The sequence below is a fragment of the Triturus cristatus genome, chromosome 2_1 (assembly GCF_964204655.1).
Source record: "Triturus cristatus chromosome 2_1, aTriCri1.1, whole genome shotgun sequence".
Lineage (NCBI taxonomy): Eukaryota > Metazoa > Chordata > Amphibia > Caudata > Salamandridae > Triturus > Triturus cristatus.
In genome coordinates, this window is record NC_140581.1 from 24,117,986 (window position 1) to 24,138,412 (window position 20,427).

General features: G+C 49.1%; 1 protein-coding gene across 4 annotated transcripts in view; it reads right to left on the reverse strand.

Annotated features, from left to right (window-relative positions):
- Positions 1 to 20,427, reverse strand: part of GBA2 (glucosylceramidase beta 2) — a 258,273-nt gene that overhangs the window by 9,379 nt on the left and 228,467 nt on the right. For 3 of the 4 annotated variants that reach the window (XM_085627706.1, XM_085627707.1, XM_085627708.1), the window contains one exon: positions 17,821 to 17,936. The exons of the other annotated variant lie outside the window; for it this stretch is intronic. In XM_085627706.1, the coding sequence (XP_085483832.1) occupies positions 17,821 to 17,936 (116 nt within the window). The remainder of the gene's footprint in view (positions 1 to 17,820; positions 17,937 to 20,427) is intronic. 4 annotated transcript variants of the gene reach the window in all.

A 20,427-nucleotide genomic window follows, 5' to 3' on the forward strand; every position in this document is an offset into this window, starting at 1 on the left:
TACCCGCAGAGGGGCTGCAACCCCTGCCATCACCTTTGTGAACACCTGAGGGGCGAAGGTGAGGCCAAAGGGGAGCACTGTAAACTGAAAGTGCTTGTGGCCCACCATAAACTGCAGGTAGAGACGATGGGCAGGGAGGATGGGGATTTGAAAATAAGCATCCTGCAAATCCAGCGCTACTATCCAGTCTCCCGGGTCCATAGCAGACAAGATAGGAGCTAGGATGAGAATCCTGAATTTCTCCTTTGAGTATTTGAGGGCCCTGAGGTCTAGTATAGGACGAAGGCCTCCGTCCTTCTTTGGGACCAGAAAGTAGCAGGAATAACAACCACTTCCTACTTCTCTATAGCTACCTTGGTCAAGAGAGTCTTGACTTCCTCGCGCAGTAAGGCAAGGTGATCCTCAGTAAACCGACTGTACACTGGATGCATAGATGGAGGGGAATGTGAGAAGCTGGCCTGGTATATGATGTCCACTCATGTGGGTACCTTGCACCAGCCCAGACAACCCTTATGGTGATTTAAGATGTCTTAGACAACCTTAGAAAGCTATCCAAGTGGTAGCTGTGGAGAGCAGCCTTCAGGCTTAGTCTTGAAGGAGTGTAAAGCAGCTTGTTTTACCAGAGTATAATCTTATAATATAGATTAAATAAAAAAGAACCACACAAAGTATTTATAAAAATATGTATTTATTATATAACACTAACTAGTACGTTACAGTATCTCCTAAACTGAGATCGAGACAAAGCATAAAATACTTTAGCAGAGAAATCACAGTAAGTAGCACTAATACACGGTGGGCCCTGGAGCAGGGGGGGGGGGGGGGGGACCAAACCATATACTAAGAAAGTGGTATAAGAACCACGATTCAAGTCGGGACAATGTCGAGAGGATGTAGAATTGCTGGGGTCCCACAGAACCACCCAAGGTAAGTAGATGGGGACACCACGGAGAGCGTGTGCAGTGTGAGAAATCGACTGTGTGCTCCATACAAGTCTTTGTGCAAGTCGCAGTTGGAATTTTTAAGATGAGGGACCCTTCCCAGCGGACCTGAAGAAACCCAGTGGAAGACAGAAGAGTGGAGAGCCACCCCACCTGTGGATACCGTGCTACCCAAGTTAGCTATCCCAGGCAAGCCGGATGCATAGGTGTGAAGTGACGTTGGAAACCGCCGTCAACCACAATAGAGGACTTCAGGAAAGTGCCGCTGCTGGAAGAGGAGTAAGTGTCCGGAGGAATTCAAACGTGGATTATTGAAGAGGAGTCCCTGAAATCATAGGGGACAGTATCTATGTCACTCAGAAGTGACCAGGAGACTTGGAAGACGGATGCCCTCCAATGTCGGGTGCTTTAAGAAGGATGACGGTGACCTCGAATCTGCAGCTGCGAGGACCAGGCGACAAGAAGGACGACCAGGACCCGGATACGAGCTGTCCCACAAAGGATGACGAGGCTGAGGCGTGGATGTCCAGTGGGAGCACCAACAAGCCTTGGCAAAGGCAAACCACGCAGGAATTTAAGAAGGTGCATGGTTGGGACCAGCAAGGCCCAGGAGACTCACCACACGCAGGGGAGTCAGGGCAGGTCCCAAACACTCAGTGGAGCCCAAGGAAAACAAAGATGACCCTCAATTGGATCCACAGGCTGAAGGCACAGGGATCACAAGAGGACCTTGAGCAGCTCCACAAAAGGAGCAGGCCACAGTGCCCACGAGGCGATGTGGCTGAAGATCTTGGTGGAAGAAATTGCCGGAGGTTGGGGCTACTTGTTTTACACAATGGTGTTGTTCTATCCACTTAAAACATTAATGCTTTTCTAACATGCAGGGTAAGCAAGGCACGTTCCGTTACAGACTCAATGTGGAGAGAAAAATGGCAACTCAATTGTTTGATTGAGATAAAAACTGGAAACCACCTTAGGGAGAAATTGGAAGAATGGCATGTAGGGAAGTGATAGCTACAAGGAAGGCCACCTTCTATGAAAGACACTGAAGCAGGCAAGAATCAAGGGGCTCAAAAGGAGAGCCCATGATCCTAGTTAGGACGCTGTTAAGATTCAACACCAGAGAAGGAGACGTCTGGGGGTGGGATAACCCGCTTAAGGTTTTCCTTGAAGGCCTTTATGACTGGTAATCTTAAAAGCGAAGAGCGTTGTCTATTCCGCAGGTAAACAGCCACTGCAGCCAAATGTAACCGAATGGAGGTGTAGGCAACACCTGACTGTTGAAGGTGAAGGAGGTAATAGAGGATGGCTTGTACCGATGGTATGAGAGGATTGCTATCGTTTGAAAGGCAATAGCGTACAAAGTCCTTCCATTTTGCCGCATAGCAGGCCTTGGTTATAGGCCTACGTTCTCCAAGAAAAATGGACATACACTCCTGTGACACGTTAAGGTAACCAAACTCTTAGATACCAGGAGTCATATCGCAAGATTGAGCTACTGAGGATGTATTGAAGCTCCTCTTGAGGAACTAGACGGAGTTCCAGCAGAGTGGAGTACCAAGGCTGGCGCGCCCAGGTTACTGTTCCTACGATGAGGGTAAGAGAGGTCTGCCTTACCTTGAGAACAACGAACGGTAGGAGTGGGAGAGGTGGAAAAGCATAGGCAAATATCCCTGATCAGTTCAGTCATAATGCATTCCTCATGGACCACGGGTGTGGTAACCTGGTGGCAAAGTTAGGGCATTTTGCATTTTCGGTGGTGGAGAACAGGTCTATGAAAGGAACCCCCACTGCTGGAAGTAAAACAGTAGGGTTTGGGGGTGAAGTTCCCACTCGTGGACTTGTTGATGTGTCCTAATGTGCAGGTCTCTCAAGTCATTGTCCAGCTCGGGAATGTACTGTATGACCAACTGCACCTTATTTATTTTATTTTAAAGATTTATAAAACGCGCGGCTATCCAACAGGGTTTCCCAGCGCTGAAGCAGGACTAGCGAGGTAGGGGCTCAGATGGCATTAGGCCTGACTAAAAAGGAAGGTCTTTAGCTTTTTTCAGAAAACAAAGAGATTGACGATTCCGGAGTTCTTGCGGAAGGGAATTCCATAGTTTAGGTCCCAGGAAGGAAAACGAACGGCCGCCCATACGAGTCAGCTAAACTCTGGGAATGGAGAAAAGAGAGATTGGCCGATCTTAGTTTGCGAGATGGTCGGTAAGGCTTGACAAGATTGAGTATGTATACGGGGGCCAGGCCATGCTGAGCTCTAAACAAGTAGCAGAGGGCCTTAAACTCGATACGCTTACTAACCCTGAGCCAATGAAGTTGATGGAGTAGAGGAGAAGCAGAGGCGTGCCGAGGCAACCTAAAAAGTAGCTGCCTCCTCCCTCCCATCTCCCCTTCTAATGGCGGCTGCTGCACGGTGAGGAGAGGAGAGCGACCCTTGACCCTTCTTAGGCAGGTCGCTCCCCACGCCGCACAGCTCCGCCTCTGTGTCCTGCCCTTAGCCCCAGCTGCCGCTGCTGAGGAGAGTTCGAGGCCCTCCTCCACCCGCAGGCTGCCACCTGCGGCTCATCACTGGTGGGCAGTGGTAGGCCGTAGGTAGGTTTTTGTCTTGCTGTATTTGTCTTGCTGTAATTGTCTTGCTTCCTATTTGTTCTTGTATTGTAAATTGCCCTATTTGTTAGCGTTTCTTTCCCCTTGTTCCCCGCTTCTTTATTCTGTGCCCCGTGCCCCTTTGCCCCCGTTTCCTCTGTAATTGTATCTGTTCTGCATTATTTGTTTAGTGTTTCTTCCCCCGCTTTTTTATTCTGTGCCCCGTGCCGCTTTGCCCCGGTTTCCTCCGTAATTGTATTGCCTTATCTGCTTAGCGCTTCTTCCTCCTTGTTCCCCGTTTTTCTATTCTGTGCCCTGTGCCCCTTTGCCTTCTGTTTCCTTCACCGTTCCTGCCCCGTTTTCCCGCCGCTGCCTCCCCTGCGGCCCCGCCCCCCCGCTCACCCATTCGTCCGCTCCCCCCGCCCAGCTGCCTCCTCCCTCCCACCTCCCCTTTTTATGGTGGGCGCTGTGCGGCCGCGCGCCTAAGGCAAGCCCGTCTGCGCCCATCCGCACCTGGACCGCGCCCAGCGCAAGAACCCCTGGCCCCCGCGAACACCACGACGCCTGTCTCCGCTACGATGCCAGCACCCTCCACGCACTCGACACCGGACGATCACACACCTGCTTCCGGGCCGCCCCGAAGCGCACCCAAGGACCCTTCTCCTGCTGGATCTGCAGCTTCACCAGCACCAGACCCGCCAACCCGCCCACCGGAAAAGAACCCAACTACCTCAGATGCATTCTCCTCAACACCCGCTTCACAAGCAAACACGCCGTTGAACTCTGGGACCGACTAGACTCAACCTCCCCAGATGTCGCCTTCCTGACGGAGACCTGGCTGAACCCCTCCTCGGCACCCGTCATCGCCATAGCCATCCCGGAAGGCTACAAGATCACCCACAGGGACCGCACCAACTGAGTAGGAATCGCCATCGTCCACAGGAACACTCTCAGAGTCTCGACCAACACTGACAACACCCTCAGCACCGCCGAACACCTGCACTTCCTGATCCACACCGACCCAAACACCATCCCTCAGAGGAACCCTCGTCTACAGACCCCCCGGACCCCGACCACAGTTCAGCGACTCAATCTCCGACTTCGTCAGCACACACGCCCTCGCCTCCACGGACTACATCCTCCTCGGGGATCTGAACTTCCACCTCGAGAACAACAACGACACCAACTCCACCACCCTGATTTGACAACCTCGGACTCAGACAACTCGTCACAACACCCACCCATTCCGCCGGCCACACGCTTGACCCCATCTTCTCCGCAAGCCCCCACGTCTCCTTCATTCACACCACCGAACTCCACTGGACCTACCATGGCTGCATCCACTTCACCTTCCGGAAACCCACCACGCACCACCGCACCCAACAGATCCCTCGCCGCTGCTGGAGCAAAGTCACCGAAGACCAGCTCACCACCACCCTCGCCCAGAGCCCACCTGCCGACCCCACTGACCCCGACACTGCCGCCTGCAACCTCAGACAGTGGATCGACGACTGCGCTAACACCCTCACCCCGTTCAAGAAACCCTCCAAGAACCACACCAGCAAGAAAGCCAGCTGGTTCACTGAAGACCTCCAGGCCTCCAAGCAAACCTGCCGAAAGCTAGAGAAGAACTGGCACCGTGAACGAACACCGGACAGCTACGCAGCCCACAAGAACGCCACCCGCAGACACTATCACCTCATCAAATCCCCCAAAAGGGCCTCCTTCATAGACCGCCTAGACAACAACGCACACAACAGCAAAGAGCTCTTCAACCTCATGAAGGAACTCTTCAACCCCAGCTGCAACACCAACGACATCCCACCTTCGCAAGACCTGTGCGACTCACTTGCCACCTTCTTCCATCGCAAGATCGCTGACATCCACAACAGCTTCAACGCCACAACCGCCCCAACAACCACGGAGACTCCCGTCCCTACGACCACCATCCGCACCGACCGCCTGCTCTCCTGGACCAACAAACGACAACACCATCAAAATCATGAACACCATCCACTCCGGATCCCCGTCAGACCCATGCCCACACCACATCTTCAACAAAGCCAGCACTACCATCACACCCCATCTCCGGAAAGCCATCAACATTTCCTTTGAGACAGCAACCTTCCCAGAGAGCCGGAAGCACGCCTAGATCAACGCCTTACTCAAGAAACCCAAGGCGGACTCCAAGGACCTCAAGAACTTCTGGCCCATCTCCCTGTTCCCATTCCCGGCGAAGGTCATTGAGAAGACCGTCAACAAACAACTGACCCGCTACCTCGAGAACAGCATTCTGGCCCCGTCCCAGTCCGAGGTTCCGCAGCAACCACAGCACCGAAACTGCCCTCATCGCTGCCACCGATGACATCAGGCCCTCATCCTCCTGGACCTGTCAGCCGCCTTAGACATGGTCTGCCACCGCACACTACGCACACGCCTCCACGATTCCGGGATCCAAGAGAAGGCCCTGGAATTAACCACCTCTTTCCTCTCCGGCAGAACACAGAGCGTCCACCTTCCGCTCCGAAGCCACCAAGATCATCTGCGACGTACCACAGGGCTCATCCCTCAGCCCAACGCTGTTTAACATCTACATGGCACAGCTCGCCCACGATACCCGACTGCACGACCTCAACATCATCTCCTACGCCGATGACACCCAGCTGATCCTCTCCCTCACCAGGGACCGCCAAAACCAACCTCGACGAAGGAATGAAAGCCGTCGCCGATTGGATTAAGAACAGCCAACTGAAGCTGAATCAGACAAGACGGAGGTCCTCATCCTCAGATCTACCCCCTCGGCCTGAGACGACTCCTGGTGGCCGATCGCACTAGGAACAGCTCCAACACCCACCGACCACGCACGCAACCTAGGGGTCATCCTCGACTCCACCCTCTCCATGACAAAGCAGGTCAACGCAGTCTCCTCCTCCTACTTCAGCACCCTCCGCATGCTCCGCAAGATCTAGAAGTGGATCCCCACCGAAATGAGAAGAACTGTTACCCAGGCCCTCGTCAGCAGCAGGTTGGACTACGGAAATGCCCTCTACGCAGGAGCCCCGGCCAAACTCCTGGACCGACTTAAGCTCATTCAGAACGCCTCTGCACGCCTGATCCTCGACACCCCTCGCCACAGCCACATCAAACCCCACCTGCGAGACCTGCACTGGCTCCCCGTCAACAAGAGGATAACCTTCAAGCTCCTCACCCACGCACACAAGGCACTCCACAACACCAGACCAGCGTACCTCAACAGACGACTCAGCTTCTACACCCCCACCCACCAGCTTTGCTCTGCCGACCTCGCCCTGGCCACAGTCCCCCGCATCCAAAGAGCAACCTCCGGCAGTAGATCGTTCTACCACCTTGCCGCCAAGATCTGGAACACCCTCCCCATCCACCTACGGCAGACCCAAGACCTGCTGACCTTCAGAAGACTCCTCAAGACCTGGCTTTTTGAGCAGTAGCAGCATCCCCCAGTGCCTTGAGACCCTCACGGGTAAGTAGTGCGCTTTACAAATGCTATGATTGATTGATTGATTCTGAATGAGCTGGAGACAATGTACAGAGGTCTTGTCCGCACCCAGATATAGTACATTTCCATAATCAAGTCTGGAGATCACCACGACCTTGTGATGTATCATCCACTTCCAGATGCTCTGGGCTGAAACAGACATCCCCCTTACTTCTGTAGATAAAACATGGTTGCGCTGTTGTCTGTGTGGACTAGAACAACCTTGTTGCGAATGACTGGAAAGAACGCTCAAAGGGCAAATTGAATAGCCGGCAATTTCAGATGGTTGATTTGGAGCCCGTGCTGCTTGAGTGTCTATAAGCCTTGGATTGGTGAGCAAGGGGTTCGTGGTGATGGTCTCCTGCAGTCATCCCTGTAACAGGTTCTTGTTGTTCCACCATTTGACAGAGCGATGTGTGTAGCCCCAAATCAACACTAGAGCCTTCCAGAGAGCCTCTGCCTTAGACCACTGTGTTGCTGTAAGGGACGCATGTGTGTAACCTTGCATGAGAAACTATTGTAATGCAGGACACCATCATGCCTCACAAACGCTCTACTGTCCTAACTGTTACCTGATGATCTGGCAGGAAAAAAGGTATTAGATTTTGGAAAGCATGGATTCTGGGAAAGCTTGGGTAAGCCTTCCCCACCCTTGATTCTAGAGAAGCCCCAAGGAATGGTTGTACCAGAAGAGGCTGAAGGTGGGATTTGGCTATGCTTATCTGAAGCCCAACTTGTGGAGAAGGTCAATGGTAGTTTGCATGTGCGCCAGACATTGCTGCTGTGTGGCACTCTTGATCAACCAGTCGTCGAGGTAAAGGAACACGTGGATGCCACTGCGCTTGAGGCGAGCGGCTAACACGGCTCGACACTTGTGAAGACTCTGGGGGCTGTTGTTACTCTGAAGGGCAGCATCTTGAACTGATAATGTTGTCCATCCACCACAAACTGCAGAAATCCTCGATGGGAGGGGTGGACGAGAATATGGAGGTAGGTGTCCCTCAAGGGGAGGCAGTCATGAAGTTGACTTGCCGCAACAGGGGGATCAAATCCTGAAATCAGACTATGTGGAAATGTTCTAACAGTACAGGCCTGAGGGCGCCATCTTTCTTGGGAATGATAAAGTACAGGGAGAATACCCCATTGCCGCAATATAGTTGCGGCACTGGTGCTAAAGCCCCTTTGGCAAGTAATGCGTGCATCTCCTCTTGTAGCAAAGACTGGTGTTCTACGGACAATTGTGTGCGCATGAGGAAATGTTGGGTGGAGCTTTGAGGGAGTTCTAAACAGTACCCTTTCCATATGATGTCTAGAACCCATCGTTGGCGGCAATTGCTTCCCAGTGACCCCTGACCGGTGTTGGCTGGTCGGTAGAAGGAGGAGAGCAACTCTTTTTGGGGTGGTGGCTCCTCTGGGAGTTGCCCCTCTGCTGCTAATCTTTCAGGTGCCCCCACTGTACCCTCCCCTGTAGTAACCAGGTGAAAGGGTCTACTGCTGCTGTCTGGTGTTTGCCTTAGCTGTATCTGTGTCCTTGATTTTTCTGAACATCTCATCGACTGGAGCATTCGAAAAGAGGCTTACTATCAAAGGGTACATTAAGAAGGTGTTGTTCTACATTCAGTTAAACCCAGAGACATTTAGCCATACATGGCGGCAGAGAAGTAGACTAGAATTCATGCCGCAAGCAGCCACATCTGCGGCGTTCAGAGTGAACCCGAAGTTATTGTTGAAGATAATCTTCCCCACCATTACTAACCCCTGTCCCAGCTTGCAGTATTGCTCTGGGAGATGTTGGATAAGATCTTTCGCCTGGTCCCAGTGGGTACGATTATATCAGGGAGAGTAAGTCCACAGAGTTTGCAATGCTCCACTGTGTGGCAAAACGTGCTGCAACAAGCCGGCTAGCAGCATCTATTTTCTTGTTCTCCTGGTCTGGAAGGGGTGGATCCCCTCCACCCTGGGAATTCACTCTCTTCCTAGCTGTATGTACCACCAGGGATCGGGGGTAATGTCCTTTGATGTAGGGCGGGGGGGGGGGGCATGGGGGGTTCTGATGGGGAAGCCTTAACTTCTTGTCAAATTCAGGCGTGATGAACAGAGTTGTACAGACTCAATAAAGACATCCCCAGCAGACTTGAGCATGCCTTTCAGCATGGGCAAATACCTGAGGGACCTATGTGCAGTGGGGAGTGTTTCCAGCAGGAAATCATCTTCCTGAGGCTGAATGTACATCTCAACTCAATGGAACATAGACACCCTGTGTAGAACCTTGTGGTAAGAGGAATGATCATCAGGGGGAGAAGGCTTTGCGGGGTACAAGTCCGGGTTGGTGTCTGCTGGGGGATCTGTCTGATAGTCATCCAAAGAATTACAAGCCCTGAGGTCATAGAGTGGATCATAGGGAGACCCTGGACTGTGCCCATCCCCTGAATATGGAGATGCCTGTGGGGAATGTGTGTGAGGATCCCCAAGCATCAAGGGGGAGGTAGGAATAAGAGTAGGCGAAGCAGAATGTTGAGGAGGCCTGGAAGGGCACAGCAGCAGTGAAGAGTTGCCTCTGTGCTGACGCTGAGGCTTTTGGGGCGTCTGCTCCGATGGAGGGTTGCGGGCCTCCTAGACAGATAGTTTCCTCTTATTGGTATCCATGGATGGTGGGGTAGGTTTAGCCAGGATCACGCTTGTGCCCGGCTGGATGTGGATCCTCTGTTGGCAGGCCTGTAAATGTTCCTGGAGCCTTTGCAGGAAGGGTTGGTGTAGATACTCAGAAGACGGCATGGATGGAGCTGAAGAGGGTCGACATCTAGAAAGTCCCGAAGTGAATTTCAGCTCCAGAGCTTTCAACTTGGAGCGTGGCCACGCGGATGTCTTCGGGTCCGGCACCGAGCCAGCAGACGGCATTGAGGGGTGCAGCTTTGAAGCAGTCTCTGGCACTGAGGATTGCGAGGGTGTCGGGTCCGGCTTGGTGTTTCAGTGCTGACTGTGGCCATGAGGCAGTGGAGGCCCGGAGCCATGTGAAAATGCACAAGAGCTTGATGCTGGTGCCTCGGAAGGAAGGGTGCTAAAGGTACTCACGGAGGTCCTCGGTGACGGGTGTTAGGCTGGCTGGGGTCCTTCGGTGTCAGTCAGATGCGGCCTCCTCTGACAAGAATGCCGCTTTAATCTTGGCGCTAGCCATGCCAGGCTGGTGTAGAGCTACCTTCTCACACTCTCAAGATATTTATTTGAAAGACTTGTAGAGAGCGCAGCTACCCCAAGGGGTTTCCTGGTGCAGGATAGAGGCATATAACGGTGAACCCAGCAGACGAAAAGAAAGTACAGAGTTGCAGTTCCTAAGAGTGGATGGGAAAGAATTCCACATCTTAGGACCTAGGTAGGTAAAAGAGCGTTGTTTCATATGAGTTAGTCAGAAGCTAGTCCTGGTGAACAGCAAGAGACTAGAGGATCTCAGCAGACGTATAGGCACATAAGGAGTCACCAGTCCCTGAATGCACAAGGGCACTAGGCCATGTTTGGCCTTGAACATATAGCACAGTGCCTTAAATTTGATGCATTTTAAGATCTTAAGCCAGTGCAGTTCCTGAAGCAGAGGAGAGACTGAGGAATGCCTTGGGAGCCGAAAAAGGAGCCGGGTAGACGCATTTTGAAGAGTCTGTAGGCATTGAATCAAGGTCTTATCCGCACTGAGGTACAGCACATTGCCATTATCCAGTCTGGATATTACTAGAGCCTGAATGACAGTTCTCTGAGCCACTAAGGGAATATCCGGAATGTCTTCCTCTCTCCGGTGCTGCGCCATTTAAGCAGAGGCAATGCGATGCGCCAGACGGTTCCAAAGGGTCTTTTAGTTACGGTGTACAAGAACTGGATTACTGTTGGTGATCAGGAGACAGGCACAGGTTACAAACTTTGTGCAAATCTGTCCTGGGATACTGGGTGTCACAAAATGGACATTCTTGACTGTTCAAGGGTGATGAGTCGAAGGGACAGAGCCCTACTGTATGAGCTTGTCTACCACAAAGAAAGACCAGCATGAAAGCAACACTGGACGGCAGTTCGACGAAAGGTGGGATAGCTTGAACCGACGAGGGGCGGTGCCGGAAGCCTGGCAAGATCTCCTAGTGGAGTCGAACCAGAACTCCTGCATACAAGTCTGACCAGACAGTGGAGAAAAACAATCTTACCATGAAGCCAATGCCTATGTGCATGTCGTACAATGAAGACGTCTTCAAACAAAAGCAAGTTGCACACTCCAGAGAGCACCACTAGATGGCAGGTGAATGCACAGCATGCATTTCTGCAACTACACATGCCACAAACATGTTCTGAAAGAATCTATGGATAATCATCTTTTGGTTATGTGGAAATCAGTAAGTGCTGGAAGATTAAAGCAGGAGTGTGCGAAATGTACCAACCTATCAACTGACGCTGGAGGAGTTTGTAATTCATTTATTTTAGGACTGCGGCTCCAATCATCATCATAGAAGCAGCATCCAGAGAAAGGGCACGAGTAGCACAGCACAAAGCTAACACATACCATCAGGATTCAGAGCACTCATGGGAGCTCCACAGAGGAGTCCAGCCTCACAGCGCCGAGTGAAATGCAAGTCCACCCTTAGCTTTGCAAGACACTTTGTAAAGTTGTATTGTGTCCATTTTTGGTCAGAGAGCCCCAATGGGAACATTGCTGACCTTAGACCCTTACATAGAGCCTTTGGAATACAACTGTGAGTGAGAGGACAGTATGAGAAACACACAAATACATTGTGTAATGCACCCTGGTGTTGTTGACCTGTTTTTCCCCAGTAAGGACCAGTTATACCGAAGTCTCGAAAAGAAGAATGTTGAAAATCTTAATCGGTACAAGTCTACAGCTTTTCCAGATTCCTCGCCTCAAGAGAAAGCAACAACAGTCATTTGTTGAGAGACACATTCTTAGGTTAGAATGTGGAGATGTAGGACAGAGAACGTGATGTTGACTCATGTGTCAAGTGAAGCATTTATTGAAAGAACTAGATCAGTCTATAGCAGCCTCCGCGTCTGCTTGAAGCTTCTTCTAAATATCCATCCTATCCGCACCTCCAGATTTCACGGCAGATCGTTTTCATAACTTGCCCCATTCTACTAGTACAAGGTACCGGTTATGGCACGATCGTCCAAGACTGAAAACCACTCTTGAAATTGTGGCTGTTTGAGCTAGTCTACCTGCACTTGCCATTTGCTGGTTGCAAATCACTGAAATACACATTTGGGTGCGAGTCCTTTGTGCGCTATCAAATGCCTTTAACACAACATAACCTGAGAGGTGTCCCCTACCTATCGAGCTGAAGCTGCCAGGTCTGGCATTCCTTTAGGAAAGCATGGCACTGCGAGTGCTGACTTGAGCTCACATCTGCAATTCCCTAGAGGGGAGCCGCTTTTCTCTCCTTTGGCAGGGAAGCAGGGAGAAGATTTCAAGTGGACCAAGTGATAAAACTTTCACCTGGAAGCATACGATCTAACATTCCCAAAGAAGATTACAACAAGCATTTACAATGCAACGGTCTCGGCATTGTTAAAGTTAGAGCTATTGGCATTGCTCATGACATTATTTTTGTTTTTAAAACATTTAAAGAAACGGCATTGTTATTTACAATGTCAATAGCTTAATCACTCTCAAATTAGTATGGACACTCCCTTGAACTAAAAATGTGCAGAAAGAGCCCATTTTGGAACTGCCCAAGACCCGAATGTGTATTTGCCCGAAGACATATGGTTTGGATTTGGTAGCAAAGAATGAACATTGCAAATGCAACTTGAGAATTAGCAGTGCCAATGGTTGGGGGCAGAAAGTGGTCCCCTAATATGTTGTAGTTTAGTTTATTACGTGCGTTTGGGCTGGGCACGACACATTGAGCACGCAACGTTAAAAAATTGAAGATGAAAAATTTGGTGAAGTTGGTACGAGAAAATTAGGTGTGCAACTCGCCCAAATATGATGTTTGATACAAAAATGCCCTTTACGAGTTAGCACCCACAAAGAACACTGCAAATCAAAAGAACACTTTGGATGAAAATCGTTTTCTTATGCAAGGCGGAACATCGAAATTCACGCAGCAAATTTATTTTTGATGTCAGAAGGACATGATAATTATAACAATGAAATACCAACAATGAACTAGTTTTTAACATTGTTCAGCATTTACGAAATATGTTTAGAGTTGCATTATGTTTTACAATACAGTGTTTGTTCAACAAGGAAAGCATTTTGTCATAGCGAAGTACCTGTTAAAATGTAAAGCATCATGGGAGTGGTAGTTTTTCTTCGAAGCGCGGGAGATTACAAGAGACCCAGGTGTTGATCATGTGGCAATGAGGGGTTGGGCCGTCAGCAAGGAGGAGTTAAAGTGGTTAAAAGTAAGAAGGCTGAAATAGAGAGGAGTCACTTTACTTGGGATGGTGAGAGGAGAATGGTTGCTGTTTAGCAGGTAGGAAACGAACACGAGGTGATTAATATGTGTAATATGCGAGATAGCTTCTAGAGGAGAGAATGTGGAGTTTCATGTGTATTTGATGGGGTAAGAAGATAGTAGCTGATAGTAGCAATAAACAATTACGGACAAGGTTTGAAAATTAGTCACCGAGTGGGAGGTTTTGCAGTTCAGCTTTCATGTAAAAGTTTAGCTTTTAAGTAACAAGCGGGGTTTGATCTCGTTAAGAATTACAAGGATGAGTGACAAGACTTCATGTTGAGTTTTATTTAGTATTGATAGAAAGAGGAACGGGCAACTCTAAACTTGTAAAGTTTGGTAATTGTGAGCATATAATGGTTCGATGTATTACTAAAACGTATGTAATTGTTATTTCTAGTTTTTCCCTGACGAAGGGCCCCAGAGGCCCGAAATGCATTGGATTTTAAATAAAGCTGCTACGGAGGAATTTGGCTCTATTCGTGTTCTTGAATTGAGGTTCGGATGGCCCAGCGGGAGCACTAGAAACCTGGGAAATGGCTTTTTCCTTGCATAAGGACTATTATGAATTCAAGCAGAAGTGTGGATGATTAATGGAGTGAAAAGTTGATGAAAAAATGACGAAGTAAAATTTTGCGCGAAGAAAAAGAATGAACATTGCAAATGCAACTTGAGAATTAGCAGTGCCAATGGTTGGGGGCAGAAAGTGGTCCCCTAATATGTTGTAGTTTGGATTTGGTAGCAAACATCTGATGCAAATATGCAGTCTGAGTTCAAAATGTACAACTGGCAGGCAGTGGCGGGCATTTGTGAAATCACTTGGCCTTTATGCGTCGGATTGAGCAGCCATGAATACGATGACTACATCCGAATATGAAACACAAATTGTGAAAAGCATGTCCTTCATTTGAAGACTCATAATTATAGACAATATGGATAGGTATATAACACTTTCTCCTTATATTCAGCTTCCTGTAAGAAAATGGAGAGTAATAACAGTGTATAAGAATTATTAATTGTTCTCGCCAGTATGTTCATCCCGTTAAAAATGTGGTGTGCTTGCCCTTGCATTTAAGCCATGCGACCCTTGACCCGTGCACTACCCCAGCCAGCCAACCTTTGAAAAATTCCATAATTTAAGTGACACACATTCCCATCCGTTTCTTAATAGTGTCATTGAGTCCACATGTCTTGTAGTTCCGCAGCAGATCAGGACTAAGAAATCAATCAAGCCCTTTGAACCGCGTGACCTTCCAGAAGCCCAGCTCAATGGCGTCATTGTTGCTCATCATAGAAACAAGAAGACCATAGAGTACAGAAGATGGCGATAGCAGACCTCGACTCCCTTCAGAGTCATTAAGAAAGCCTCACAAAGTTATAGCAGGATGGAAGAAACCATGCCTCAGTCTAGACATGGGGGGCCCTGTTCTCGTACCGAGATGACTTAAATATGATTCACCAGGTTAGAGTTCTCAACTTTTCCACTAGCCAAGCAGGGACTTTTCCCTAACGATATAAACACACCCCTTTGGCAGGCGGTCTGAATCAGAACTCTCTCCTGTTCTGGACTTCAGGAAAGGCCCAGGTTTCCTCTGTTGTCGAAGACACCGCAGAGTTCATAATGCCCCCGTGTACAGTGCAAACGGTGTTTGCTAATGGGCTGAATGACATAAGGAAGGCAAAAGAGAGCAAACTGAGCTTGGCTTTAGTTTGCTAGAGTACGCTATGGAAATATCATTTGCGTAAAATCACCCAGCTCCATGGAGTAAAACCGGAATTGCTATGGCCATTTTACGACTAAGGGGCATATTATCAAGCCAGGCGATACAATTATCGCCGCTTTAGCGGCAGAAAACTGCTGCTAAAACGGCGATAATGGGCTTGATAACATGCTCTATGGAATTCCAATTGAAGCCCATGTTAGATGTGAAGGACATGTAACATGGGCTTCAATTGGAATTCTATAGAGCATATTATCAAGACCATTATCGCCGTTTTAGCGGCAGTTTTCTGCCGCTAAAGCGGCGATAATTGTATCGCCTGTCTTGATAATATGCCCCTTTGTTTGAAGCCAAACCTGTTTACTCCATTCATCATTAAGCAAGGAGGAGAAGCGGTGGTAAATTCATAGTCTTGTTTGTCTTTCCTGGGTGCAGAGCTCTGCTTTAATGTCTATGGTTTCTTTGCACCAGCTATAAAACACGTGGCGACTATCCCGCACCACCCCATCGGATAACACGTATTTCGGAGCTACAATGCAAGTCTGTGCAGGGCCTTCAGATGTATAAATGTATGTAATTTTCTATAGTTGAAAGGGAATCTTTGGCAAGGGTATTAATAAAGGCAGCAACACATGTTTCCTGGATTAGCTCATACATAGGGTTTAGGAAGCCAATAAATAATGTCCGATCATGTCACAATTCTGTATTTTTTCTGCATGCCTTTTTCGAACCCACGGAAATCAACGTTGCCGGTGCTCATGTAAAGCGCTCCAATACATTCGGGTCCAGTTTGCGCTATAGTCACACACACGTGCAATGACATACGTTGGATCTGGAAAGCCTGGGTGCGATTGTCCCCAAAACAGACGCCACCAGGTGGGTGCGGAAAGCCCAGATGATACAACAGGGTAATGCAGACATATACTAGGTTATTGCACACATCGTGAAACATGCTGGCATGAAAACGTTTTAAGGCCGGTATACGTGTCTGTATGCAATGCAGAGGGGGTAACGTCCCTGCAAGATCCAGACATTGCATTAAAGGCAAGGGACTAACCTTTTGCATCCCCTGAACTTTGCGCAATAGATAACGTGCCTGCCAATCATGCGTTTACTGATCTTACAAACGCATCCAGGTAGGTACCTTGGCCCAAATGTATCCCCTATGCTCCCACACAAATTCTGCGCTTAGCTTTCAAGCAGGTCAATATGGCATCTCCAGCCTCGCCCTTCTCAAAGTTGTACCCCAAACCACACTGACATACACGAACGGGTTTCAGCGCCAAATGTTGGGTATCTATCTCTCACCCAGTACCCATCTTACAAGGACTCGGTCACACACACGCCCTGACTTCATCACAGTTTCAGGCGCATCCAGGCCTTCTGGTACAGGAGCACTGGGAAAAGGCTCCACTCGCGTGGAAGACTCACCTGACGGGCCTCGCCATGGCGCACGCTTGTTCCACGGTGTTTCGGGTACTGCTGGTCCTTAGGCTGACGGTCGGACACTGATCAAAACTTGAAGGTTAAAAATAAGACGGAGGGTCCTTGGGAAAGGACCGGGGGTGATGGCGTTTCCTCTTCCTTTGTTCTTACAAGCCCCCGAAGGTAAAATGGAAGGAAACAAAACAAACAGAAAACTGCAGCTTCTCCTAACTTGCTGCTACAGCAATTACTCCCGCCCCTCAGAGTGCTCGCGCTCCGTCATCATTGGGTCGTCTAGTAAGATGCGCCGCGCCCCATTGGCGGCTTCGAATTTCCGATCGGGCGGCCGACTGTCTTTCAGTGTGAAAGGAGGGGGCGCGTTGTTCCCGCCTTCCATGGAGCAGGACAGAGAAGCGCGCGTATAGGCACTAAGTTAAGTTGAGAAAGCGCTTCTGAAACACCAACATGGAGGATCACGGGTGGTCTTTGCAATTTTAGTTGCTTATTCGACATGAGGCATGGTTTGAAAATCTGACGAAAAGCTATATTTTAATTTTCAAGGTTGCTGCTTCTAACAAGTCTTACGTGCTGCTGCCAGTCTTTGAGGGAATCGCACTGAACACCACCGCCTTTCTCCGAGGTCAAGCGGAAATGCCTCGGAGAAACGCAGCGGCATTTTAAGATTCGGGGGCGTGTTTTTCTTTCTTTCCTCTTGCCATTGGCTGGAATGTTTACATTCCAGAGGAGAGTAAGAAAGTAAAAAACACGCCCCCGAATCCGAAAAAGACGGGGCTTGTTTGGAGAGACAAAGCTCTTCTCCAATGGCTGACCAGCATTTAAGAGGCCAGCCAATGGAGAAGAGGGGAGAAGAGGGGCGGGTTCAAGCCCCTCTTCTGAAAACATTAAATCTCGGAGGGAGACTGCGCAAGCGCAGCCTTCGCAGCCGAGACCTAAAAGGCAGTTGAACCGGAAAATATTTTTGGAAAACAGAAAATCGGCCTTCAAAAAGAGGTTTCATCTGTAAAAGCACAAACATAGTATATTAGGAATTCAACTCCCGAAAGCCGTTTGTCAGGCCTAGGTATTTTAATTTTATCTTCAACCACAAACTATGTCTTAGATTATGAATAAATATTGTGAATTATTCAGTGAAGCTATAAGAAACTTAAAATAAAAATCCTCACCTCATACTGTCCGTCTCCCAAACCAGAGGCACGCAGGAACCACTGGCCGGCACACTGATCCGACATCACACTGTTAGCGTACACACTTCTACTGCTGTCGTAGTTGTAATATTTACCTATTGATTTATGCATACAGGAAAAGAAGACAGAAGAAGTAAGTAAAAGGGAAATAAATGTAACAGCAAAGAGCAGAGTGAAAAGGAGAAGGGCACAACAAGAAAGCAAAGGAGGGAAGAAAGGACAAAATAGGAAATCATGGGGGGAAAAAGCAAAAGTCAGGCTAGAATTGAGAAAAAGGAATAGTGGCAACTTTAGGAAAGAGGAACTGAAAGAGGCATGGACAAATAATCACTGAAACATCTAAACGTAGGGACTTAATTAGATCTCATCAGACGGGTTACTCCGTCACAGCGGTGACTGATATCCCGTCCACCGAAATATAAATTCCATTCTATCCTATCTGATTAATATTTTGGAGAATGGGAAATACGTGACCCTTGTGACTGAGTAACCAGTCCGCCGAGAACGAAATCAGACCCTTGGTGGTATGAGAATTAAGCCTGGGCAAAGCACTACGCTACGCTCATGTAGTTTGCGCTACTTCGCACTACGCGATTTGCACGTAGCACAGTGCAAACACGCGTAGCGTAGTGCAGCGGTCATTTTTTGCTTGCTCGCGGTCCTCAACTTCAAGTTGGCGACCGCGAGCAAGCAAAATGACATCCCGGTGAGACTTTTTCCTCGTTCGCGACCAGCAACATCAAGTTGCCGATCGCGAGCATGGAAAATAAACCTCCCGGCGAGTTTCTCAACGCGGGGAGGTCAGGTTTCTCATTGCGAGTGGCTGCGTATGCTTGCGACCGCTCGCGATCAGAAACTACCAGTTCGCGTTGAGAAAGCTGCCGCTTGAGTAGAAATCTACTTGAGCGGCAGAAAACGACCGCTTGCACTGTGCAAGATGCAGTTTGCACTGATTGCACAGTGCGGACAAGCATCCGGCACTGCAATCAGTGTGAACAGCATCTTGCATAGTGCACTACGCAGTTTGCGTAGCTGGCGTAGAGCGAAGTGCACTTCGCGTAGCTATGCGTAGCTCTTCTTCGCAAACTAAGGCCAGGGTTAATGAGAATCTGTAACTCTCTGTGACACACCTGGTCCATCCAGAGATGAAAGGACCTCCATTACAGCTCGAGATCCCAGAGTCCGTTTACACTCGGATTACACACTGTGACACACCTGGTCCATCCAGAGATGAAAGGACCTCCATTACAGTTTGAGATCCCAGAGTCCGTTTACACTCGGATTACACACTGACACACCTGGTCCATCCAGAGATGAAAGGACCTCCATTACAGCTCGAGATCCCAGAGTCCGTTTACACTCGGATTACACACTGTGACACACCTGGTCCATCCAGAGATAAAAGGACCTCCATTACAGCTAGAGTCCCAGAGTCCGTTTACACTCGGATTACACACTGACACACCTGGTCCATCCAGAGATGAAAGAACCTCCATTACATCTAGAGATCCCAGAGTCCGTTTACACTCGGATTACACACTGTGACACACCTGGTCCATCCAGAGATGAAAGGACCTCCATTACAGCTAGAGATCCCAGAGTCAGTTTACACTCGGATTACACACTGTGACACACCTGGTCCATCCAGAGATGAAAGAACCTCCATTACATCTAGAGATCCCAGAGTCCGTTTACACTCGGATTACACATAGAAGGTAAATTCAAATCTTTGTGCAAACTTCTATTTGTGTAGGGATAGGAATGTCAAGAAGCTTGGCAAGTTATACATGAAGGTCAGCAGCTCAAATATGTCAACATTCACTGTGTGAAGAAACATGGTATTTCAAGATATATTCATAATTTTGTGCTACAGAAAGTACATTGAGCCCTCAATTCCACATTTTCTAGAGGAAAACTGTGAATAGGAATTAACACTGTAGGTAAATTGCAGACACTGGACCTATCAGCGCGAGAGATGTACCGCCCTCTGTGCCTTATTCAGATTGCTCAGGACATCCAGTTTCTTGCAACGAAGAGCAAAATATCTCCATCAGTCACCAGGGACATGACAGCTATCAGGAAGATATCAATGCCCGCTTAGGCCCTGAGGCGATTGGCTACGCATCAGAGTTTCAAATCAGTATCCATCAGAATAATGCAACTTGTACCCAATCAGGTGCTTGTTAAGCGCGACTACTCACCCGTAAGGGTCTCGAGGCACTGGGGAGGTGGGTCGCAGGTTCCAGTCCATCAAGGAGGGGGTCTGTCGAAGACCCAGGTTTTGAGGTTTCTTGCGAAGATGGGGAGCGATGTGGTCTGTCAGAGGTGGAGCGGAAGGTCGTTCCAGGCTCTGGCCACACGGAAGGAGAAGGATCGGCCTCCCGATCTGGTCTTTCTGGTGTGGGGGACCACGGCGTAGGAGAGGTGGGCTGATCGTAGGGTCCTTTGGGGTGCGTCAAATTTAAGTCAGCTGTTCAGGTATGCTGGTCCGGTGCTGTGGAGGGCCTTGTGAGCGTGGGTTAGCATCTTGAAGGTGACTCTAGCTTCGATGGGGAGCCAGTGGAGCGTGCGCAGGTGCTGGGAGAT